This window comes from Sitodiplosis mosellana, unplaced genomic scaffold, assembly GCF_009176505.1.
Source record: "Sitodiplosis mosellana isolate CC-2019 unplaced genomic scaffold, AAFC_SMos_1.0 Smas_scaffold_6166, whole genome shotgun sequence".
NCBI classification, from domain to species: Eukaryota; Metazoa; Arthropoda; class Insecta; order Diptera; family Cecidomyiidae; genus Sitodiplosis; species Sitodiplosis mosellana.
In genome coordinates this window covers 4,032,186-4,058,846 of record NW_022601407.1, presented here as the reverse complement: position 1 = coordinate 4,058,846, position 26,661 = coordinate 4,032,186, and the positions used below count along the sequence as shown (strand labels likewise).

At 37.1% G+C, this 26,661-nt stretch overlaps 1 protein-coding gene across 3 annotated transcripts; it reads left to right on the top strand.

Moving 5' to 3' along the window:
• Positions 1 to 951: 951 nt before the first annotated feature.
• On the top strand, positions 952 to 25,128 carry LOC129575326 (calpain-C). Of its 3 annotated transcripts, none has more exons than XM_055458717.1 (11): positions 952 to 1,349; positions 2,607 to 3,253; positions 21,744 to 22,169; positions 22,282 to 22,531; positions 22,650 to 23,398; positions 23,498 to 23,662; positions 23,811 to 23,988; positions 24,190 to 24,301; positions 24,425 to 24,689; positions 24,792 to 24,850; positions 24,944 to 25,128. In XM_055458717.1, exons 3-11 carry the CDS (start codon positions 21,962 to 21,964, stop codon positions 24,968 to 24,970), a joined length of 2,013 nt encoding a protein of 670 aa, XP_055314692.1. In that variant the 5' UTR covers positions 952 to 1,349; positions 2,607 to 3,253; positions 21,744 to 21,961; the 3' UTR covers positions 24,971 to 25,128. The 3 variants fall into 3 exon arrangements, with proteins under 3 accessions (XP_055314692.1, XP_055314693.1, XP_055314694.1); XM_055458718.1 differs by lacking the exon at positions 952 to 1,349 and adding an exon at positions 1,507 to 1,630; XM_055458719.1 differs by lacking the exon at positions 952 to 1,349 and adding an exon at positions 1,892 to 2,133.
• Positions 25,129 to 26,661: the final 1,533 nt, after the last annotated feature.

Below are 26,661 nucleotides of genomic sequence, written 5' to 3'. Positions count from 1 at the left end.
CTTTGCCTTAGACACCATTTCGTTATCTCTTATCAGTTCCGTGAAAAATGATAAGGAAAAAAACGCGTTTTTTCGCGATTTCCTGCGGTTTCTCGCATATTCCGCGAAACTGATAAAAGATAACGACTTGATATCTTCGGCAAAGTTGTTGAACAGCTTGAGTACTACAACTTCACCATAGACATCAAGTCATTATCTCTTATCAGTTACGCGAAAAACGCGAGTTTTTGATAATCATTTTTCGCGAAACTGATAAGAGATAACGACTTCATGTATATGGTGAAGTTGTAGTACTCAAGCTGCTCTACATTTCTGTCAAAAAGGCAAGTCTCTTATTTCTTATCAGCTTCACTAAAACGATGTGGAAAAATTTCGCGATTTTCGCGTTTTTTCGCGTTTTTCACGGAACTGATAAGAGATAAGCACTATTTGTTGCACCAAAATTATAGCAAACTTTGAGTATTACAACTTTGCTTCAGACACTAATTTGTTATCTCTTATCACAGTCCAGATTTCATATGAAGTATCTTGGGGGCCCTGGAGTCTCCCAAGAACAGTAATATGTTGCAAATATGAAGAACAGTCATAGTGTTAATCAATGTTACTATTCTGATAAATGTGTAGACGGCATATTTTGTTTTCATTATAATCAATGAAATGCTATTTTTAGCAATAAAAATCAAATGCAAGTTCGTCGAAATTGAAAACATCGACTTGAAAATAAATGAATAAAAAAGAGTTTTAAATTAACAAAAAATCCATTTTTAATTGTTCATAGTTTAATTGACAAAGAAAAAGAAATCGGCCATTCAATTTGTATTTTGTTTGCAGTTGAAACTGCTCCACCCTACTCAAACACAATGAGATTGAGAAGAAATGATTGCAAAAATGTGTATCGCATACGCCGTCGCCGTCGCCGTCGTCGACGTCATCGTCGTTGTTGTCGTTGTCGTTGTCGTTGTCGTTGTCGTTGTCGTCGTTGAGTTGGTCTATGGCATTTCTCGTATGGGCATTTGTTGGCTGACGGTGTGGCAGAGCGTATTTATCTCTCTGTCGATGTTGTTCGATGTGTCTTTTCGTGGCTGATTGTATGGTCTGGATCGTTCGCTCGCTCTCTTGCTCATTTGTTCGTTGGTTCGCTCGCGTGCTCGTGTGTGTGGTTGTATTTATATCTTGGAGTTGTGGAATTTAATGAAAGTCGAAAGGTTTCGCGTTTTAGTTTGTTGAAGTCTTTTGCCACGTTCAGTTCGCTGTTCCACAAACGATTGTGAAAATAAACGAGAAAAATAAAACAGCACACACCAAACACAGCAATCAAACCCGCTGTCTTTTGCAGTTGTGCACACGGGGTACGTGTTTTCACTCGACAAAAAAAAACTGACTGCAACACAAAATGATATAAGAAAACTAGGAGACGAAAAGAGTAGGAGAAGAAGAAAGAAAAATAAAATAAAATAAAGTAAAACAAAAAGCAGCAGCAGCTACGAGCCAAGAACAATAATTTGCTCGGTTGTTATTTGCTATGCATTTCAATAGGCCGAGAGCAAAGTGAATTTTTTTCAAACTGGGATCTATATTCTTTGTTTACAGTGTTTGTTTTTGCAGAAGAAAAAAACATCAATTTCGTATGGTGTGTGTATCACGCTGGTTGTTCTGTGTTTCGTTTTGTCGATACCGTTTTTATTTTTATTATTTCGTTTCGTCTTTAAACTCATTAATTACGTATGGATGCGTGTGTATTTTGTTCTCATTTTGTGCAAAAAAAAGAAAATAAGAAATAATTTGTCGTGCATGTATGTGAGCTGAATTTGAATACGCAAACGATATATCGTTCTGTTTTTTGTTGTTGTTGTTGTTGTTTTTTTTTCGCGTGCGGCATCCCAAGATCGTTGCAGTTACTTTTTCTCCACGCACTTTATCTAACCTCGTTCGACATCTCTTCGTCTTTTCTTTTTCTATTGCGTATCGAAAATTAGTTGTTTACAAATTGTTTCGCATCGAAGTTCGAGCTCCACTTTTATCAGCTCATATTTATTTTCGAGTTATTATTGTTGTTTTTTTATCGATCTTTCTATCGATTGATTGGGCTCACGTTGACGCAATCGAATGCTGCTGTTGGCTCGTTAGAAACGTGTGAGTGTATGTGTGTGTGTGTGTCTATTTTGATAAATCAACATAATTTCATAGTTTCTTGGGTTTGGCCGAGTGAGACTCTCTCAGTTTCACCGAGTGCGATTGTTATCTCACCGTTAGTGTTCTGGTTTTCTTTTTCGTTGGTTTTGGTTTGTTGTCGAATTCGCTTCTTCCCTTTCTATTCCGCTATTGCTATTTTGAATGAAATCACCTCACACTCCCAAAAGAAAATAAATCCATTTTGGATAGCGCTAAAGAGAGAATCATTTCATATGTGCGGCGTGTTGTTGTGAAAACATCCGTATATCATTCGATTAATCGGCGTTTGTCTTTTGTTTCACATTCGATTAAAATTCCATAAGAATCGACACGGATTTTTCGATTTGAAGAATTTCAAATGGTTTTAGAAAACATTTCGCAATTTTTATAAATGGTTTTTTTTTTGTTCTTCTCTTTCTCTCTTTCGTTTGCAGTGTAAAATATTTCGCGTAGGCATTTTTGCCAACTGAGCAGCAAATTGTTGCCAACAATCGATGTGGTGCGCGCGCGCACAGCTGATCAATAACCTATCGGACCGGATCGATTGCATGGCTTGAAGCGTACGAGAAAATTCGTTTAAATTGCATCGAGTGTTGACCTTTCAGTGACTGGCGTCAAGTAGAAACAGTGCACGATAAACAAAGCAAAGAACAGCAAAAAAAGTGGAATCAAAAGTGGAAAAGTGAAAGAGAACAAGATAATAGACGATAATAATTGTTAATAAGTGAACGAAATCAGTGAAATTCGATCGAATCATTGAATATTTGATGAAAACTGATTGAGATTGAAACCATTCGGAAGGACTAACACGATGTTATAAATTGAGTTAGAGGGATCATAACTGGAAATAGAACTAAAACTTCTTTCGTGTGCTTTCAACCTAGGCTTCAACAGAGAAAAAATATACTTCAAATAACATCGACTTAAACCCAGTGAACTTGGTGAAAATTTAGTGAAACTAATAATAAACGAATAAACAAACAAACGAAAGAAAAAAAAAACAGCAACAACACTTCGTCTCGAATCACACACAACACTCTCTAACGTAAACTCTTACTTTTACGGTTCTAATTAGCAAAAGGTATGTATATGCATGCTATGGAGTAAGGCAATAAAAATTGGTTTGCTTCTGTACAAATCCAAATCATCGACGAAATGAAATTTTTGCCCACTTAGGCATAATTTTTTATTATGAAGTAGCTCCCATTTAAAAATCTCCCGACTTAAACACACGGAGAAAAAAAAGAGATCATATAATGATTCTGGTATGATGATGATGAGAAGAAGATGTGTGCGAATGGAATTTTTCCGTGACCGATTCTCATTGTTCGACATTATGTAAATGAAGTCATCATTTTATGTTGTTGTTGCTGCTTATTTTATTACGGGATTTAAAAAAAACACGTAAAATTCTGCATATATTCTTATTAATCTGTTTCTGTTGAATATTTCTTTCCGTATCGGATAATCATATTACGAGCTAATAGTCGCCGCCAAATGAGACACACAAAAACATGAAAAAAATGAAACCGTACTCCACCGGAGTAGATCACACATCGCATAAAAACAAAGAGTTTATTTGTCGCCGCGTAACAATCAGCTCGAATTGTCGCGTGTGAGAGTGAAACTCTGATGTTATGCGTACAACCACCCCATGTGGCGTCTTGTCATCAAATCATTTGTCAACTATTTTGATTGAGTACATGAAAATGTTTTATTTTCAGCCGGATCGCACGTCACGCGCATCTCTTTTGTTCCATTGCAATCATAAAATGCATTTTCACAAATGTGAATGGCGCGATGCGTACCACAAATTTTCGTTCACATCTTTCATCGATACGGTTTATTTTGCAATTTTTATCTGAATTTTATTATAATGGATCCGTACAACCGGAGCGTGAAAAAAGTGTGAAAAAAACACAGTGTACACAGAGACTTTTGATTGCATACATAAATATTTACGTTGTCGTGTGAAATTCCATCATTGAAGCTTGGGTTGGTTCCTTCGTTCGTTGGTTGTGTTTAGAGTATTGACAATGCAACTTGCAGATAATTGGTATTCGTCTCTGATTTCCAGGGCGCGCTTAAAACAGAAAGCGAGCGAGCAAGAGAGAGAGAGAGAGAAACACGATGAATAGAAATATAAATCAAAACGATGTGCTGCAAAATTACTCATCAGCTCAAAAGCTCAGTTGCAATTCTGTTATTTACAACTTTCAAGAAATTCTATTTGTTCGACTTGACTAACAACAGTTTAATTGGCTTTTGCACAGAGCGAAGAAAAATCACTTTTCATTTTTTTTTCACTTGTTTATTCATATTCTTCCATGTGCATTCTATTGTTGTTGTACTTATTCCATATGATTGAACTTGTATTACTGCTGATGCTACTGTTGTCAATTGTGTCTATTGTTGTTGCTGATTGATTCACACACACACACACACACACACACTCGTGATCGCCATTTGACTTGGTTAGAAATTATCAAATTACTACTTACCAAATGTCATTTAAGCCATCGCTTTATTTCATGCTCTGTCATCATAATCATCATCATCATCAGCACCACCGGTAACACTAAATAAATATCCGATAACTATCGCTTTAAAAGCTGAGAATAGAGATAGAGAGAAGAGAAACATCGCCATGAAATTTAGTCGCAAGCATACGGTTCTTTTTTCTTTTTGTTAATGCTAAAGATTTCGTCATCATGCGAAGGCGTTTAAGAGACGAAGTACGAGCGTAATTTATGATCGCGTTTCGGCATTTTATGTTGTTGGTTTTTTTTTCTTTTAAATTTTCGGTTGTGTGTGACAAATAGCAATTGGTTGCGTGTGAGAGACGGTTCTGTGTGTTTGTGTGTGTTTAACCAGCAATTTCGAGCAATTTATATTTACATTCTTGTTTCGGAGCATTTTTCGAATGGCTGAGCTATTAATTATATAAGCACCGATCGAAAAATTGAGTTCATAAAATGTGCTCTGATGTTTAAGTATGAATCAATCGAGTGACGCGACGTGTATGTGCGCGCCCGAGCGAGCAAACCAGCGATCGAGCGCAAATGCGCGCATACAATTCTTTCCAATATAAAAAGCCGCTTCTCATTCGACACGAATATCATTTTTTCTTCGAAATATTTATTTAAATAAATGACTATGAATCGTTTGGGTGAAAAGAGTCGATAGCGAAAAATGAGAGAAGCAGAAGAAAAAGGCAGCAACGACGTCGACGACGACAGCAGCGGCGAATGAAATGTGAACGTATTTCGATGGCAGAGAACGCAGAGAGTCATTGTATCGACACATTTATTCGGTGGCCGGTGTACGGTGATGAACGGGCAAAAATAGTCACGCACGTAGGTCGGAACTCAATGCAAACGAAGCCGAAGTGCCTTTTCATTTAAATACCATTCAAGCGGATTCTCTGTGTGTGTCTCTCTCTCTGTCTCTCACGCACGCACACAATGACAAAAGCCAAACAATGTTGAATTGGCGCGCATTTTCCAGTATTTGCTTAAGCTGCTCATTTATTGTGAGTCGTTGTTGTTGTTTTCTAATCGAGTGAACTGACTTTGTGATACCATTTAATATGGTTGTGTACAATATACACGATGGATGTAATTGAACGTTTTCACTTCGGTTATCCGCAAACAATTCAATAGCTTGTGCTATTGCTAAACAAATTGTGTTTCTTTTTTGGCCGCCGCTCTCTATGACTTATTGGATTATCATTTAGGGTTATTGATTTGGTTTGATTAGATTAGAAAGAAAAGCAAACATTGCGATTTATTGTTATGTGCTTTTGGATTGGTTCAGCTTACAGATCGCATTGAGATTTGATTCGATCGTTTTGGTGTGAGAGCATTACAAACATAATTCAATCATCATTCAGATTATGATGTTTTAAAAGTAAGTTCCAAACCAAAAACCTCACGAATAAAAAAAAATAGAAGAACCAAAGAAGCGCTCGGCCTTATTAAAATTCTTGAAGCAAGTCATAACAATAAAATCATCCAAACAAAGAGCAACAACAATAAAAAAAGAAGCGAAAGAAAGAGCAAACATACAAACTACTGAACATTTATTTCTGATTGTTTTCCTGCACAATGACTAGAATATGAATGTGATGCCATTTTTCAATACCTAGCGCGTCCCAGAAAGTGATGAAATGACAATGGTGGTGTTTGGGAGTTTTTTTTTTCTCAAAAAATCTTTTTCAACATTTTTCTGCTCGAACAGCGGCTCCTAGCTGCTATCGATTTTCTTCTTCTTCTTTTTGACTGAATGATCGAGTGTTGCACACCGCTTTCGCAGGCTGTGCAAAAATTGCATAAGCTGACATTTCCGTTCGTTGGGTTGCATACGAATTGCTCTGAAACCGATCGACACCACAACGAAGAGAAAAAACGAAGAAAAAACGTCGATGATTAATCTTTCAAATGGCCACTTTTTTCCATTGAGTGTTACTTACTTCAGAACGTTCATTTATTCGATGAATTATTAATAAATTTTTATCTACTTCATGTATGATTATACATATATTCATTCGTGCCGTTTTTTTTGTTCACGTATAATTTTGTTTTTCGTCACCTGGCACAAAGAGTATGCACATTATTAGGCCACGCCATGCCCATTACATACATTTGGTGAATTTTGCTGGCGCGACGGCCAATGTGGTTGAGTTCATTATTTCTTCGGCTTCATAATGCTTGCGACAGTGACATTTGTGCTTGTAATTGTTGTTCATTTTATCGATCGGTCTGCAATTATATTTTTGCTCTGGATGTTGGACATACATTGTGAAAAAGTAGCAACAACAGCAAAAGCATAAACAAAGACAAAGCCAATGGTGTGTCTCTCTGTTTTAGTTTATCGTTAGTGAGATCGTGTTGCCGTCTTCATGGCCATTAACACATATTTATTGCCATTTTCTTGCCATCGCCATCGCCTCAGAGTGCGGTGTGTGTGTGTGTTTTTTTCTCTCTCTTATTTGTGCCAAGTTGCTTCCCTCTCTCGTGTTGCTGGTGTTCACAATTGCAATATTAAATGATTTACGGAAAAATTGGTTAGAAGATAGGAAAATATAACAACAACGCACACAATTCAGCCATTGCTGAATGTGTAATTATTTTCGTCGAGCGTTACGACTCAAAACACTGTGTTCTGGTTTTTATTTCATCAATAAGTCTCTCTTGTAGAGTTTTTTTTCTTTATTGCTTCGAGGCGACCAACGGCCGGCCAATCACACTTCGCTTATTGTCTCAACTAGTTCTGTGTTTCATTCAACGCATTGCTTATGTGCAATCCAAAGAGCAAAATAAAGCGGTTAAGTAAAATACAAAAAAAAATACCTCACTTCAAACACGATCTATTTGTTGACGATGATTTTTGGAGCATCTTCGGTTGTTCTGGATTTTCAAGTTTCTTCTTGATTTTGTGTGTCTTCGTATTCAGTTCGTTTACCGTTAATTATACAAAATATGGCACACCATTGAGATTTCGGCACGATGTCAATGGCGTCGACGAGGACGACGACGATGACGATCTTCTTCACACAAAATTTACTTCACATGCAATATAGATTTTCCATAACCACCGGCTTCAAACCTGGTTCTTGTTTACATTTATTTCATTCCGTCGTTTCATTTTTAGTTACTCTATTATTGACTGGAGCGATTTTTTTTTCTCTCTGGGCTGCTTTCTTTACTTAAGTATGGCAATCGAAAGCCAATTGAGTGAATTTGGTTCCGTTTTTTTTATTTGATTTTTGCTGTTGCCGCTGTGTGATGCTGTTGATGATGTAGCCCGCATTGTGAATGGAATTGAATGGATGTGAACGGACTTGATGATACTTCATAAGCTAAATTGAATGGAATCACATGAAAATGCTTGGTCTCAATGTCCATTGTGTGACATACAGCATAGTATTTTTTTTAGATGAGTCTTGTACCTGCTCGCTTTTTGAGTTCTTTCACACACACACTTTGGTTTTCCCGGTTCAAGCACACACTTCGATGCGTATTTTCCCCTCAAGAAAATGGAAATCCGCTTGGCCAACGGATCAATTTGCATGGCAAAAACAACACAAACAAAAACAGCGCCGCCGTCGAGATATTTTAATTTCGATTACTATGGAGCGGATAATTGGATTTTGTTGTTAGAGGCGAAAGTCATATCAACGTTACATGTTTATTTATTTTGCAGTTAAATTAGCATCCAGCTAATACTGCGAAACCGATCTGACCAATGAAACAAAACCACTTACACAGCAGCAGCAGCCACAGCGATTAAAATGAGAGTGATCTTGTGGCAATTGACTTGACGAGCATTTGTCGAGAAACTCGAAATGGCATACAGCTCCTTGAGTTTTGGCTGCAAACTTGAAATTGTCTTATACGTTTTGAAAATGGCTTTAAACTTGAGTTTTGCTACAAATTATTTCAGATTCGCGCGATTCAGCGGTGAGAGATTATTCCAACTGTTTATTTGCTTGAGATCATTTCAGATACTTGAATCATTTTAGATGCTCGCGATCCATTTTTTTTTTCTTCAATTTTTTTTGTTTCGATCAGACGTTTTCTCTCTCTCTCTCTCTCTTTCTCTAGCGTCTGTTTCGTTCAATATCACAGATGAGATTTTGATTGCGAGTGAATTGTTGGTTTAAATTTTTCGGGCGCTTTGCCAATGACCATGCATCAATGGTACTAACCCTGAGCAAAGGCCTGCGAATGTGCAAATTATTATTATTACTTTTGTCCATATTATTCAATTGAATTTCATTTTGAGCACCGCAACATTTCCATATATGTGCGCGTGCGCGCCTGTTCTCCGCGTATTCGATTCGGTGAACGTTGAATGTGAAGAGAGAGAAAAAACTCCGTCCACCGTTTGGTTAAATGGTATTGTGTATATGTGTGTGTGTGTGTGTGTTTCGCGTGTGTGTTCAAATGCGATGGCCTTTTCTGGACATTTGCTATCGCCTTTGTCTTTTCTGTGGCTCGCTTTGGTCGCGCTAGCTTGAAAAAAAGGAAAATTAATACGTGCCATTGGTGTGTGTCTGCGTCTATACTTGTCCATTTCAACGAAACGGAGACCGTCAACAGCCAATGTTAAATGTATTTTGACCGGCATCAACAGCATATATGTGAAATGCCATTCAGAGTTTGTTGTGTGCGACCAGCAATAGACATTATGGTCATAAATAGAAAAATCTTCGAAGGTCAGGCAGAAAAGGTTAAGCCAAAGAATGATTTGCAGCACATTCAACACGACTGTCGAGAGAGAAAAAACGAGAGATAAAAAGAGAAGAGAAGGGAAAAGAACAAAAATACACACATTACAAGTCTCGCACAACTTCTGTTTGGGTGAACAGGTTTGTTCAACGGCAATGGCCGTTTCAATTGCAATTCACTTTTCGCATCATTTTATTGGTCTGTAAACCACTTTTCTCGAAGTGCCTACTTTTTTTCACTTGCTTCTCTCCAATGCGTTTAAATCAAAGTGCATTTTGTTCCCACTTTGTCTTCGACGACGACGACGACACAAATGCCATGCAAATCATTAAACTACACCGATTTGATGATCTCATATGTCATATCATTTCTTGATTTATTCGCAATAAATTTTGTGTAGTGTGTTAACGAAGTGGTTTTGACACACGATCATTTTCATATTACCATCGACAAAATATTTGGTGAAATGCACATTGCACATACACACACTGCGCTGGGTGAATGAATTTCTGGAAAAAGAAATGCCAAAGTGAATGTATTCTGCGAATAATTTCACTTCAGTTTTTCCGTCTTTTGGAATTGTACGCGCGCGCGTGCGTGCTCGCGCACGGTCGCTCGCTACGGGAAATTGTGCGTATCGACTAATGAAGTTTTACAGTTCCGTTCTTGTTTCTTGCCGCTAAATTTGTTGTTGGTGTTTCGCTCCCCTTCCGAGCCAACGAATTGTTTCATCGACAGCAAAAATATTTGCACTAAATTCTTGATCAAAGTTGGTGAAAAGCGTACAATCGCGGGAAAATGTATGGCATTTCGATTAAATAGTGTGTATCGGCATACGAAAAACGAAGAAGTTAAAAACGACATTTCCAACACGGAGATAGAGACTATAAACACCATAGTTCACCGATTGCACGCACTTTACCGTTACTTCTATGTGTGTGTGATGATTACAAGCAGCTGCGACAACCAAACAAACCGCACAATAAGTGCTTTCTTGTTAATTACAAAATAAAATGCTTGAAATTTCGCTCGCAAACAATATAATTTCCACATGCTTTCAAATTGTCGTTCAGTGCTTTTATTATATTTTTGTTAGAGCGCGTGCGCATGTGGTTGTGCATAAATGTTCACACTGTTGGTTTTATTTTTTTTTTTTTTTGGTTAAATTTTGAGAGGAACGTGTCTTTGCACTCTCATGATTCGTCTCACCATTTTAGCGACACCGAGAGAGATTGTGGAATAATTTTCGTGGGTTTATTATATTCATTTTTGACCAAAAATGTGGTGTTCACAATAAAAACGTGTCGAAAAATGCGAATTTCGTGAGGCTTTAAACGAACTCCACCATTATTACCATTTACGTTTGAAATTCCGCCTTTCTTCTACTCTAGTCGATTAAACCGTCTTTCAGCGTTATCGCCGTCGTCTTTGGTTGGTCCCGACAACATTCTTACTGTCAATTTTCACTTCTTTTTTTTATCGTCTAATATTTCAACTCTAATAATAAACACACGCATGCATAACTGAACCGTTCTATCATCATATTTTTTCCACTACATTTTTCTTTTATTTTCGGTAAATGCGTAAGCAGTTTCTCACTTTTTGCCGCTATTTCGTTTATCAAAAGAAGAGAAGAACGATTTTTTTTTCATACCAAGAGGGAGAGAGAGAGAGAGAAGAAAACGATCGAATTCTAGCTAAATTCAGCCATTAAATTAGCTGGATTCGCTTGAGAACGTGATCATTTCGTTCGAGTGCGCATCAGCGATCGAGTGTGCGAACAAGAGTGATTCGAAGTGAAATCGATGTTTGTTCAAATTTGTCAAATGTAGAGCAATTCATCCATCATTTTTCCGCGTGAAATGATTGTGTGCCAAGTGCAGAGAGAATATTCCAAACGGAAAAACATGCACAACGCATGACTCTCGACGATGTTTTACAATAATTTCTTCAGTCGATTTTTTCTTCTTTCTTTCTTTCATTTCATTTCATTATTATGATCGATCGATTGTTGTGCGTACGTATGAGAACTGACCCATTTCGGAGAGCGCGCAGTGCGCTCGCGAGACTGTATGTGAACAACGGAAAGAATGAAAGAAAGGCACACGCGCTCCGTCAAGCAATAGCATACACAAATACAGACAGACTGAGAGAGAAAGAAAGAAATACCAAAAAGCACAAGTATCTACTACACATACGCATTGCAACCAACCGATCTATTCAATGCTTTGCAATAAAACGCCGCATTCATATAGTTGATTTGGAATTGCGTGATGAGGAAAAACCACAGCTCGGCTTCTGCTTCTTCTTCTTCTTCATGAAAACAACAACAACAATGACAACGAATGATAGAAATTTGTTTCCTCGTTACACCGAAAACTGAAAAAAAATAACAAACGGAATAAAAGCGTAGCAAGTCGGTTGATGGCTGAGATTCACCGTTTGGAAATTTTGTGTGTTTTTGTTTGTGTGTTGATAAGAAGAAATCAATTCAATGGCCACAGCTATGGCGGTCATTTCAATACGAATGCAAATATTCTAACTGATCTAACGAGCCATTAAATTGATCGTTTAAAAGCGTCTGTTTCCGTGAAAAAACGTGGCGGATACGCTGAACAAATTTGTTCGTCCCATGGGTATGCCGAAGATGGCATTCGGAATTCAACATTGTGAGCATTTATTTAAATGGATGAAAAGAGAGTGAGAGAGATAGAGAGAGAGAGAGAGAGAGAGGGAAAGAGAAAAAACCTGCGGCTGTGCATTGTTTGGCACACATATGTGATTGCGTGATGATTAACAGCACTCTTTGTACAGAGTGTGCGGCTTGCATAGCTGCATTATGTTTTTGGTGTGTGTGTGTGTGTGTACGCTTGCTGGTGTTGTTGCTGCTATTTTTTTCTTTCTTCTTTCAGCAAAAGCAACCTGCTCGCTTTTGTTTTGTTTCGCAGAGCAATAAAGTCAATTGATATTCATGAGCTTTCTCTTGAGGGTATTAAAAATATGTGCAACACTTCAGTCAACTCTAACAAAACAATAGAGGCAAATAGACACACATTTTTGTGCTCGCAATTACACATATTTAATGATAACAAAAAAAAACCTGAATACGAAAACGAGTAAAAACAACAACAGCAGCAACGAAAAAAATATAGACAAAATACGATGAATTGGATACAAAAAGAAGAGCTTAATGCCGCCGCACTGCTTTTCCATTTCCCCAGTTTGCTGAAATGTGCACATATTGCAAATTGTTGTTGCGTTGTTTTCCGCGGCTTTTGTTTTCTTTGCTCCGTTGCTAATCATGTGTTTTTGGCATTTTAGCGACACATTCACAATTATGTAGTTAAAATGTTATTCGCTTCAATGGGCTGGATGCATCGTAAAAATGCGATTTTCCGACAAGCGGTGATAAGCACGCAACAAACGACAAATCATCTCTCTCTCTCCCTTGATTGCCGTGTCGTTCACCAAACAAAATGGAATTCCATTTGGCCAAACACACTGAACAACAAATAATTAACTGTTATTAATGAAACAAGTGAATCGCGTTCAAAACAAAAAGAAAAACGAAGACAGAGAAGAAAAAGAAGAAGAGGAAAAAAAACGGTAACTAAATTTAATTTAGTGTAAAACAGCGAGAGACTTTCTTTGAAATTGCCAAAAAGCCATCATCGGAAAAAGTGATTTTTGTCCAACTTTGAAATAAGTTGACTCATTAGTTGGATTATAGCTTTGTCATTAGCAGGATGTGGTTTTACTTTAAGTTGGTTCACAATGCGGACTCAACAGGAACAAAATGTCATCATAAAAATATGCATTTTGTATTGTTTTTATTGACTTGTGAGCGAGAGAGAGCAAACGAAATTATATATTCAACAGAAACCGAGGAACAAATAGTTTGATTCTCTCTACCGAGAGAAAACGTTGGTTAATTTTAATGTTAGTCTTATATTTATTCCGTATGATTTCGACATCGCATCAACAATAATAAAATTATCATGACGGACGTATAACTGTTGTTAGCCCGGAAAGAATGTGAGACACGAGAAGAGAATTCATTCACATAAATCTCAAGCGCAGTGGTTCACAACGACTGGCACTCTTTCTTGCGCTCAGATATAAAAACAACGATAACAACGTGTGATAAAGCAACGCAGAAATTGAGAACGCACACGAAAAATGTCCGCGTTCGTGTGTGAGTGCATGTGTGTAGCCAAAAGAAACATATCAAAAATTAGCGATTTAGACCAATTTCGGATGTGTTCATATCCCAATTGCGCACATGCTGCGAAATTAATTCCCTTTTTTTTCCACTGTTTTTTTTTTCTTTTATTTTGTGCGAGACTACTGAATGAACGAACGAACGACAGAAAAAAAAGAAGAATCAAGTTTGGCCGATGGCATACGATGCGATAATATTGAAACCGTTAGACATTTGACGCGCAATCATTGTGTAACGAATTAGTGCTCCAGTTCTGGTTGGATGTGTGTATCAACCATTGCGATCGCACAACAGAGAGCAATACACATAGCACAGAATCCAACCGGCGGAACACTAAATTATATGTTCTTATTCGAGTTCAACCTTGAACGCGTTTTGCGCGCGCCGCTTTTTTTTCCTTCGTGCTTCTTCGGCTTGCTTCTTGTTTTTCATCATCATAATAAACGTCTTTGATTGTCGTTCCATTCCAGTTTTTCTGGACGGCTGCACATTTTGAACGAATCAGTTTTCAACAAATTCATTCTCTTTCTCTATATATAGACCGAATGCGATTCTCCCAGTCCCTAGCAAATGATTGTTATTGTTGTTTCTTCTATCTCTCTCTCTCTCGTGTGTGTTGAGAGATTGAGGAGCACGTGGTCTTGTTTTCCTTTTCATAAAACTTGATTGAGCGATAACATCATCAATCGGCTGGAATTCAACATGGAAATGGCGTTATGCTGATGACAGCCAACCCAAAAATGACCCATCAATTCAGTCAATTTCTTCAAATATTATTATAAATTAGAAAGTTAAATATAACGGCAATAGCTTTACTAAAGAGAGAAATGAAAAAAAAAATGTGTATACTGATCGATTCATTATGCCAGTCGCACGAGTGCGAGCACTCACACATACAAACTCTAGCGAATCGAGGGCGACGAAGCTGACGCATCAACTTGAATAATTTCCCAACATTGAGGCTCTATTGACTAACAAAGAGACTCAAAGGGATTTGCACGTAAATTACTAAAATTCGGCGCTGATTTTCAACTGTCTGCCGCTATCGCCGCTGCTGACGAATGAATAAATACCGTAAAATTGACGGGCCACAATCGGGTTTCCCTTATACATGACAAAATTAAAACCGAAGCAGCTTGAGACTGAAAATCATTAGACGGAATTTTGAATAGATACAATCGTAATCCCATTCCAATGCATGATTTAGAGATTATAATAATCCGCTTGGAAAACATGCGTCTCGCGTAATTTTCATATCACACCAAAATCAAATTAATCCATAAATTGCCTATTGGCAAGGTTAATAGACAAGACTAACTGAATTTTTATTCATTTTCTAAATGTGATGATGGAAAAAAAATGAAATCGGGTTAAATTATTTGGTGTTATAACAACAACGAACGATAAACAAAGTAACTATGTACGTGACTAATCAAACCAGTCATAACAACAATAAAGTCGCAAAATAGAAAAAAAATCATAATATTGAATTGGAAATATCATGATTGCTAAACATGAACTAGCGTAAAGTCTATCTATATCATTACAAGAGTTATTTTGGTGGTAATTCGGTGTTCAGTTCCATTCACGCACACACAGGCACATTTGTTCGGCTCCTGTTTGAGCCGCCAGAGTGAAATCCGACAGGTTTTTATTAGATTTTCTTTTGATTGAATGAAATTTGTTGGATTCCATTTTCATTTTCGTACACTTTGTTCCAAATCATCTGGCACAGAGCGAAGGAGGAGGCAAAAATCGATTTCGGTTCAACACTTATTGCTTCCGCTCTATCGTCAAAAACAAAAATCAAAATCGAATCGAAAAAAATAAATAAAATAACGGTGAAAATGCGAAAGTGCGTGTGTGCGCATGATTCACGATTCCAATTATGAAACATCGATTCAATTGCATTTTCTTAACAACGTATTATTTCGTTCATACTTTCGTTTCGGTTATTACTTTGGTTTGGTGCGTATTGTGTGTGTGTGTGTGTGTATGGCTATTGTGATTGCGATTCTGGTGCATTGACTGATGAATTGACGATGGAAAGCAACACTTTTAATGAGCTTGCATTATATATTCTGTTTGTAATAGGCGGTTACCTGTTGGGGTCGGTCATTTTGTTCATTTTCCACATGTGAGATGGTTTGGAGCTGGTCACTATTCCTCTTTCCAATGAATTTTTTCTGAACTGATCATATCCAGCTTTCCTCTCCATCTCGTCCGATTCGTGTCTCGACATGAGTCGCAGAATTTCCCTAAGAAGTTGACAATATCCATCTGATCAAAGTTGACGAGTGAACAGAGGAAAAAAACGGTCTAACTATTTTGTCATTGTCATGTCACATAACTGATTGTCATGCTTCACTACGATTGGCCGCATTAAAAGCCTTCATCAAATGATAAATCAATTGTTGACTGTGTAAGGTGGTTGTTTTTTTGTCGTCGTCGAACAACTTGTTATTATTTATCTTGATTTAAATGGATCTGAAAATTGCGAAAAATGAAGTGAAATCGGCGACGTTTCTTTCGATGAAATGCAAAACAAGCAACGCAACGTGCACGAGCGCGTGAGCCTCCAATGATATGCAAAATAAACAAACAAACACAGAGTAAGATTGGTCAAAAACCGTCAGAGCTGGCGTCCCGAAAGCATTTGTATGTTGTGAGAATAAGCAAAAACAATGGCCGATATTAGTCGGTCGATTAACTTCCACTGACACCGAAAAAAAAACAACTATTTATATTGCTGAATCAATTGTGTGTGATTGCGTTTTAAATATATATAGCAAAAATCGACTTGGTTTTTATGTAATCTCGTCTTCCGTGGCGGGCGGGTGAACGAGCGAGCGTGTGAGCGCGAGTACACACTCGTCTCGCATCTATGAGTATTTGATAACGAATAGTTCGTTGTCGTCCATCAGTTTTAAAATGCGATTACTTAATGACGGTTATTATTGTTTTATTTTTTCGTTCATTCGTTCGTTTCGTGAAGAGCTTTCATTGGATTTGTCATTGTGGTATTCGTTGTTGTGTTTTTGGCGCGCATGATTCGGTTTCATTTCGGAATGTGAACGATTGAACCGTAACACCCTAGTCACAACACATAATACACATATATATCATTTATGGTAATCAGTTTGAACGAGAATCGCACACATAAAAAAAAATTGTAAACAAACAAAGCACACGCATACATGACAACAATGGCAGTAAACTAGCATTTTGTTGTTCACTTTGTGAAATAATATGGCTTATTTTCGATTTCAATTGAGCAATAATAAAAATGACGGTTGTTTCATTTCTACCTCAAATAGAAACTTTGATTTCAATTTACGTGACCTGAGCGAAATAAAATTTTGTTGACATCATAACAATCGAAATAAAATGCATACAATTGATCTGTATATAAACTAAAAGAAAATTCATACACGTCGCGAAAAAAAAACTAACAAAGAAAAGAATGAAAATGTGTCAATTGGATTTTGTAGACGATTATAAGAAAAAACTGCAGCGATGATTGATGAACTGGCACCTGTGTGTGTATATGTGAGGAATTGATTAACCTTCTTTAGAATTCTCAAGATGGCATTGTCACGTTTTATTCAAAGATCGTGAGTGCATTTGATGCGCAGTGGATACGATTATCGCAACATAAATATATCCAATAAATGCAAACGAGTTTTGTGTTTTGTTTCACTGTTTTCACCGCAAAAGCGACACGGAAATAACAGTTAAATTCTAGAGTTTAGAGCCATACAAAAGCCATTGATATTAAAGGTTCGTTTTTTCGGCTTCCAATGGCTTTTGTGCCGGTGGTCACATTTCTACCGCTCAATCGATCGAATCGATTCACAGTGATTTGTTGCAAGGTTAATTTTCCGACATTCGCCCCGAACGCGCATCTTTCTGCGTCACGCGAGCAAAAGGTAAAGAAAGAAAGAGAGAGAGAGAGCAAAAACAAAATGCACGTGTTAAGCACCTGCATTTTGTAATCCGGATCCACTGGTCATGTTCTCTCTGTAAGATCATTATCTCTTCACATCGCCATCATTTTCAATTCTTTCTTCTCTCGTATCTGCGTACTCGCTGGCAGAAAAATATACAAAAATTCATAAAATGAACTCGAACCCATAATTCATTCTCATGCATTCCGCATATTATTTTATTTTCCTCTTCTGTTTGCGATTTTTATTTTGAACCTGGTGATATTTCGACATACAGTGGCGAATGATATCGCATCGTGTATGTATTTATGTGTACTTGTGTGTATGAGAAGTGCATTCTTTGCTGGCAATGGTTCGCCAATTTGAAATTTGTTGACCACGGCATCAAGAACTTTCTTTTCGAATGGATTGGCCTATATTGACTTCATTGCGAACGTGGAAATAATCTCCGTTTACTCACATGTCCAACACCAATCACTTGGATGGATTTTGGATTTTCAACCGAAGCCCACAAAAAACGTCCATTCGAAGTAATTTGACGAGATGGATAAAAACCACATTAAAATCAATTGTCTCAAGCAAGCTTCCGTAAGCATTTCAATCACACTCGTTTCCCTATCACCATTTTGATGAGCAGTGATTTCACAGCGCGATCAAGTTGCACAAACGATCAAACACTTTGATGGGACAACATTAGGGCTAAACATTTTGCTCATTGAATGTTTTGAACCAACATTTAATCATCATGCGATGGGAATGAATTTTTTTTTTCAAACTGTCCGAAACACACTATTGTCGGCGGGACAAGCAATTTTCGCCAAATTGCCAATTTTCAACACTTTCATCGCGTAATCACCACATTCGTCCATTGAAAATGAGTAGCCAATTCAAAAGCGAAAACTGTTGCGTTCTTCTTTTTTTTCTTCCATTGATTAATTTTCAAATTCGGTAGCTCTACCGAAACTATCACTCGAACATTATTCTATGAACAGCCGTCAAACATTCAAATTATGAAAGAAGAAAAAAACAGCGGTTCGTTGGAAAGAAATTTCTCTTTTTGGCATATTATTCTAGTTTTTCTTTCATCTCATTTGTTGTATTGGGAATGCGAACATAATAAAAGAGAAATCAATTGGAATCAATCGAGTCGATAGTTTTTAATGAGATATTATCGAAAATGCTTCATGAGTCAAGTATTGTCAATCATTTTTATGTTACTTTTGTACAAAGCTATTCACTGACACGGAAAGAAAGAGAGGGAGAGAGAGAGAGAGAGAAAACTCAAGGAAAAAAGTATTCACTGTGCCAAACTTCCAATGATTAAATCAATTTTGTTCCTCCTTTGACTTTTTCTCTTGTTTGAGTTCGGGTTTTTTTTTTTCTCTGTATGTTCACTTTTTTCTCTTCTGGAAAAAAACTGCCAATTCCATATATAAATTAAAACAAATCACATTGCGAGAGTGAATTTAGTAAATCGAATTGAATCGCCCAGAAATTACCGGGTCGATATCCAGCGTCGTTAACGTGTCTTAATCGAAGTGGTGATTTTCGATTCCGAAGATACATCATCAGGCAGCTAGCGACCGGAGTCGATGGCCTGTGTTATTGAATGTTGTGGTTTATGCGAAGTAAACCCAAAGCAGGCCACAACGGCTTAACGCAGAAATTAGGCTCAATTCCGAATAATTTTCCACACGAATTAATAAAAAGAAAAAAGAATGTTACGTGATAAAATCCATTAAAACGTTTTTTTTTATTTTCGTCTGTTTCTTCTTTTTGTTTGGTGTTTTTTATTTCGTCGTCGTCATCGTCATCGTCGTCGATGTTGTGCTGATTCAGTTCTCAGTATGAGTTAAATGTTTGGAATACGAATTAAGAAGTGATTGGAATTTTTTTTTTCTGCGCGAAGCCGTAATAAAGCGAATACCGATTTCATGAAGCAAGCGAGAGGGAAAAAAATAACACGCAGAAAAGAAAACATCGTAATCAATATATAAAGTTGCACTAGCGGTGGTGTTGGTGGCGACGACAGCGACGTAATTGTCTCATGATGATGTTTTTTTTTACTGTTGCACCGCATGCATTGTTCGTATAGCACACAACGCTCAGTGCATATACAATATTGCACTGAATTTCACTCGTAACAGCAACAACAACAAAAAAACAATAATTATTATTATCATCATATGCGTGATATTGTTTTTTATTTTTATTATTTCGTCAATTGTGCGGTTTTTCGAACGTTATAAAAGAAATTACGAAATTCATTAGGAAATTTGCCGAATATCGCTAACAAAACAAGCGCAACAATCTTTATCAATAATTTATTATGTGCGATTTAGATTATAGTTTTCGTCAATTTTCCAATAAAACTATGCAACGATAGCTTTTAAACTTTATAGCCTAACGGTTTGTTTTCAACTAGTGCAGTGCGTGTTGAGCGCCACTTTTCGGTTTTGTAATCGAAGCGCACAAAACATAGAGTCGAATGCCGAACAAGAATGTGCGCGAGAATCCAATTTTTGAATCGCACCAATTGAATTCGGACAAGAATTCATCATGGTAACCGTTTTCTCATGAATTGCAGCCGTGTTCAAATCACGAATATTGTTATTGTTGCTGTTGAGTGATGTTCGAACACATTCATTAGGTGTTGTTTTTAATGCAACAATTCTACCGTTACTGCACAAGATTAAATAATACTTTCCATTAAACAATGGCTGCTTATATTACATGGCCCGACAGATTTGCCAGCGTACATAATTCTGACGAATCTTCGGCGTAACTGATTCTTTGGTGGGTAATTTTTTCGGGAGTTAAACCTTTTTTTTCTCTCTCTCTCTCTCTCTCTCTCTCTCTCTCTCTCTCTCTCTCTCTTTCTCTCTTCAATTCAATTACTGCATCACCCGCGCGCATCTTTTGCAACAGCACAACAATTGCATCACCGGTTTTAAAATTGGTCGGTGGTTTGTGTGTGTGCGCGCCACACTTTTATAGGTTATTGAGGCGCCGAGATCTAAAAATAAAGTTGTTCAAGCTCGTTTGAGCCAATTAAAAATTCAATAGAGAATCATATGGACAGTTGCTCAGTTGCTTTCTGTCAACCGGTGCACAGAAAACGCAACAGAAGCAACAACAGAAACGTAATTCGCACAGCAATTGAGCATTGGTTGCGGCAAGAAATTGGCTCGTTCTCTTCGTTTGTTTCGCATCTTCACGGGAATATATGTATGTTAAACAACCGTCACGCACACTCTAAAAGCCATGCAGTATTCTCTCTCTTTCTCTCGCTCGCACTCTGCTCAAGCATCAGCTTATGATGGGTTTATTGTTCAGCGATTACGGAATTTATTTCTAAGTCGAAGTGCGCTCAAGCGTGCATTAAGGTTAAATGCTCCACGGTTTATTTAAATGGAACTCAGAAGAAGCAGAGACACATACGGTAGAGGGGATAGATATATGGAGAGAGAGAGAGAGAGAGAGAGAGAGTGAGAGAGAGAGAGAATAAAAGAAAGAGAACCGTTGTGCTGTTGTGCTGTGTTGTCCATTGAGTGTTACCATGCACATCATAAACAATTTCATAATCGAATTTAAACGGATTAAAGATGTCAACCGTACAAACTTCGTATCAATATGCATGCGCTATGGTGTGCAATGCTGCGCAACGACCGCAATTTCGATGTGTAGATTTTAATTATTGATCGTTCGTCGTTAACGTCGTAATAGTTAGTCAGCCAAACGGACAGGGAGTTTTTGTCACTCAAAACCCAATTCCCATTTAAATTATCATTTCCGTTGTTGGCTTCGGCTATTTTTATTTAGACACATCCATAAATAACTTGATTAGCTTTTTTATGACTATGATAAACTACCTGAATGTCTTATTTCGCACCAGAAACTCTTCAAAACGACCGTAGAGTCATTTACAAGAGCACAAAACAAGTGCTGCTTATGCATCTTGGCAAATTGTATTCATCGAGGTTTTGAGTTTTATTTTGGCATAAAAATCTCCATGCATCTTCCCATTAAATGGATTTAATGAGCGAGAAATGAAATACTTTTATGACCTTCTTTCCCGTCAAGCTACTGCTGCGACGGCTTCGACTGTGTCTTTTTCCTTTTGTTTTTGTTTATTAATTCGTTATGCATTTTATATTTTCACTTACGCAGATTTGGTGTGAGTCTAAATGACAGAAAATTAATTCAAAGGTTTCTTCTTACGGAGTCGACGGAACCAGATCGAGTAGATACACACAGTGAGAGAAAAGATTTACGATCGCTCGCGGCCTTGTGAGTGTGAATGTGTGTGTGTGTCTGTTCGTGTGTGCATTTCACGCGGACTATGTAACATTATTTCGATGACACATTAAATTCAATTACGCAAAATCATGACGTCCAAATACGATCGAATTAAATCCGAATGTAAACGAAAAAATATACTCTGGGAAGATCCCGATTTTCAAGCGGTTCAATCGTCAGTATTCTACTATCAAACGCCGCCCTTCACATTTCAATGGAAACGTATTTCGGAAATTGTGCAATCACCGTTATTCATCAACGATGGCGAACAGTTTGACATCATACCCGGCAAAATGGGTAAGAAATTCACTTTGGCTTTTAACGATTGCAGGGCCTCGATTGGTCCATAAATTTCGATTTGGTCGACAATAAATTTCGCGTGTTTCATGTTTTAACATGTTGTTTTCAGGTGACCGATGGCTAGTGTCATGTTTGGGCGTGTTATTTTCATTGAAAAATCTATTTTATCGCGTTGTGCCGGCCGATCAAAATTTCGAAAATTATCATGGCGTGTTTCGGTTTCGATTGTGGTGGTGTGGCGAGTGGGTTGAGGTTCTAGTCGACGATCGTCTACCAACGATAAATGGAAAATTGTCATTTCTACAACCGCTCAAATCTAACTGCTTTTGGGCCGCACTGCTTGAAAAAGCGATAGCCAAGTGAGTTGTTCTTAATTTGGTGTTGTTGGTTTGACACACGTGTTTGTTTTACATTACAACTTTTCAATTTGAAGTTTGCGCGCGGGTTTTATCTTCTGTACATTTTGTCGTTTTTCAGATTGCATGGTTCATACGAGGCACTCAAGTATGGAACACGTTCGGATGGATTGAGCGATTTGACGGGCGGCGTTGTTGAGACAATCCCAGTAAAATCCGGTTCGGATTCAATACGACCAGCAATTTTGCGTTCAATACTCGATACCACCTGCATCATAACGTGCATTGCAATCAGAGGAAATAGTTCACAATTCAAATCACAACCGGAAAAATTTCCCAATGGAATCGCAATCGGCGTTAGCTATCGCTTGTGTTCATTGGATAAAGTCGAAAATACGATGGGCGATTCGGTGCAATTGGTACGATTGAAAGACCCAATGACATCGGATGCATTGGGCTTGAAAACGGGCTTCACCGGTGAATGGTCGGCCACGTCACCGCTGTGGGAACGTTGTTCGGAACAAGAACGTGATCGTTTGCTTGGTCAACTTGATGCCAACGAATTTTGGATGTCATTCTTAGCACTCACCGAAACATTTACGAATCTGGAATGCATTCATCTTGATACGGACACGGCGAAGGATGAACTGTCGTTGAGCGACCGACCCAGACGATGGTCAATGAAAATGTTCCAAGGATTTTGGCGCAAAGGGGTCACAGCGGGCGGCTGTCGCAATCATGACTCATTCCACATTAACCCACAGTTGCAGTTATTCGTTGCGGAAAAGGAAGATGTAATCATCGCATTGAACCAGCATACGGCTGTCGAACCAAAAGTCATTGGTTTTACAATGTACAAATTAAATTCAAGTAAGATTTCAATCGAATGTTTTACTTTCTTTACTCGTTTGCTTTTTATTAATTCTGATTAATTGTAACATTTGTCATTTCTGTGATTCTCTTCTGCAGTTAAAAACAAATTAACTGAAAATCTTTCCAAAGAGTTTTTCAAAAATCAAGTTAGCTTTATCAATTCGGACTATGGCAATTCGAGACACGTTAGCTATCGTTGTAATTTAGAAGCGGGACGATATTTATTAATGGCTACAACGTATGAACCCGGAGAAGAATCAGGTAAATATCGTTCGAAACGAGAATTGATTCTCACCAAGATTGTCTACATGTTTTCAATTGAATGTCTAGATTTCAAACCGAGTCTCGTTTCATCACAAAGGATTTTAATTTGGAAAGGGTTGTAATCATTGTTATTGTCATATTTCAGGTTTCACCGTTCGCATGTTGGGAAACCATATAAAACTGGCCCAATTGGAAACTCAGACGATGATGATCTTAGACCCATTCCCTCCACTTAGCGTGACGCAACAGCGTAACGACACCGATACGACGAAGAAGAAATGCCAGTACGAACCAATTTTTATGCAACTGGCCGATGAAAATAGGTAAATCCAATACTTTTAATATAAAAGATTTGACAGATTTGATTGAATTTTGTATGAAAAATCATTTATTGAATGAGATTTGAAAAGGAAATAACGAATTTTTTCTCTCATTAATCTATTCTGATAATAAATCGATCATTTTTAGCTCATTTTTTTTTAAATAATTGAATTTCCATTATGTCAATCATTGTTTCACTACAGAACCATCAATAGTTTCGAATTGCAAGAACTTCTCGATGCATGCCTGCCCAATGATTACATCAAAAGCTGTGCAAGTATCGATATTTGTCGTCAAGTTGTATCACTGCTAGATGTAAGTATTTTGATTTCGGAAATTGAGTCATTTCATATTCAAATGGATATCGAAACAACGAAGGTTTACTCCTCACTTTACTGAATCGTTCATCATTTCAAACCAATAAAATTCCGATTTCAGAAAACCGGACATGGTCGCATCAATTTCATGCAGTTTAAAACATTCATAGCCAATTTGAAGGCATGGCAGGGTGTATTCAAAATGTACTCAAAAGAAAAGGCCGGCATATTACGGGCTGAACGATTGCGAGATGCTCTCTACGACGTCGGCTTTCAGTTGAGCTCAGAAATAATGTCAATCATCATGCTGAAATACATGCGAAAGGATGGCACGTTGCGTTTGGGTGACTTTGCATCAGCCATTCTTCACCTAACAACAGCGTTTGGTAAGTGAAATCGATTGTTTTTTTTTTGTGTGTGCATATTTTCAATAATTTTCGTAAATATTTTAACTCTTGAAAAATTGATTTCTGCTTTCAAAATTATAGAAGTGTTTCAGCGCAAAGACCATGACCAAGATAATTTGATCAAAATCGAAATGGCGGATGTAAGCGACTGACTACTTTTTTTTCTTTTTTCTTGAAAAATGAAACAGACCCAAACGTTTTTACCAATTTTTTGTTTATTTCCATTTTTGCAGTGGATAAAGTCGGTGCTAAGATGTTGATGCTCATTTTCGTACATTCTTTGGAAATACATCCAGTTTTAGACATTAGTTATATTTTCATTGTTTTTAGTGTTATAAAATCTAAATCACGGCATGTCCTTAATTCTTACTAATTGTTTACTTGAAAATAAATGAGAAATTTCGTAGAAAAAAAAAAATATTTGAAACGAAACACATATTAATTTCTAAATGATTCTCGAGTTCGGTCGGATTTTGAGTAAGTATTTAAGCTTAAATTCGAGAAATAAAATGTTCTGATTTTTAATATCAACCCTTTGATCACCGAATACTATTCAAAGAATCGAAAGTCCTATTTCGCTTCTTCCGACCATTTGTTGGGGTTTGTATAATATGTTAGAAAACTTTCATTCTTTTCATTGAGACGAAAATGTTCCAAAAATCGTTGAAAGAAAAAAATCAGATACTACATTGCACATACATTTTGTTTCAATTAGAGTTTTTTACACAATAACAAACTAGACCTATGATGAGTCCTTTTTGAACATTTTATGTGCCTTTACGCGAAGTGAGGAGAATTTTCTAATTTACTCGTGCTGAGTCAGAAGTCCTGACTAGAGGAATCAATAGAGTGAACATACTATGGTATAAAGATTATCAATAACCCTGTATATAATTTTTATTTACGAAAATGAAACAATATTTTATAAAATTTCTGGATGGAACAGCTAAGCATGTGTAAAAAAAAATTTCAGATGGCTTATAATTAAAAAATTACAGAAATATCTGGTTTCCTAGCACTATGTTGTGACAGATCTCAAATAATTGAACTACTCAATATTGAAATTATGTAAGAGTATGACCAAAGAGTAAATTTTTTTAGTTACCTGGAATGGAATGTAACACAGTTCTTCATGTATCCATCACATTCTAAATCATAAAATATACTTACTGTCTTGAAGAGCTGACGGTTGACATTTCCGAATGGGCCGACAGTAATAATTGCTCCGTTTTGCCTTTGGCTAAGATAGATGGCACAGTGTATTTTGCAATTCAATCGGAAAATTGTACCAGTTTCTATCGTAAAGAATCTTATCCAAGTCATTATTCCTAGGGGGAAAGATCAATTGGTCGTACGCTATTATCTATGTTATTGGTTATTCATCGTTATTCATTGGTATATTGGTGTGAATTGGTCAAATAAATTGAATATTCGTGTCAATCGTGTACATTTAATGTGAACTCAACATAAAAATATAGAACAATAGAGACCGATGTACGCCGATATCTGCCAATATACAGATAAACGCTTATTTTTGAAAAATAACAATACATCAGCGAATTCGTTTAAATTCACGTTAAAGTGCCACGTACTTTTGGTTAAAGCGCTGTACCTAACGCTATACTTCTACCTGTATCTGCTTCTTATATCAAACGAATCTTCGAAAACTGATTATGCATGAAATAAAAAATTAATAGAAACCAGAATCTACATTTATTTTTAATTACTATTTTCTATAAACCTAGCATATGTGATTATGAATTATCCTACGAAATTATGTTTAGTTCATGACACTTGATAAAGTTTAAGTGCCGCGTACTTAAGATAGTACTTAATTGCCGTAGTACTGGTCTAGAAATAAATGACACTAGAAATGACATGATAAGTTTGCTGATAAATAAGTACTTAAGTACGCGGTACTCGAGCAATGGCTTAAGTACGCGATACTTAA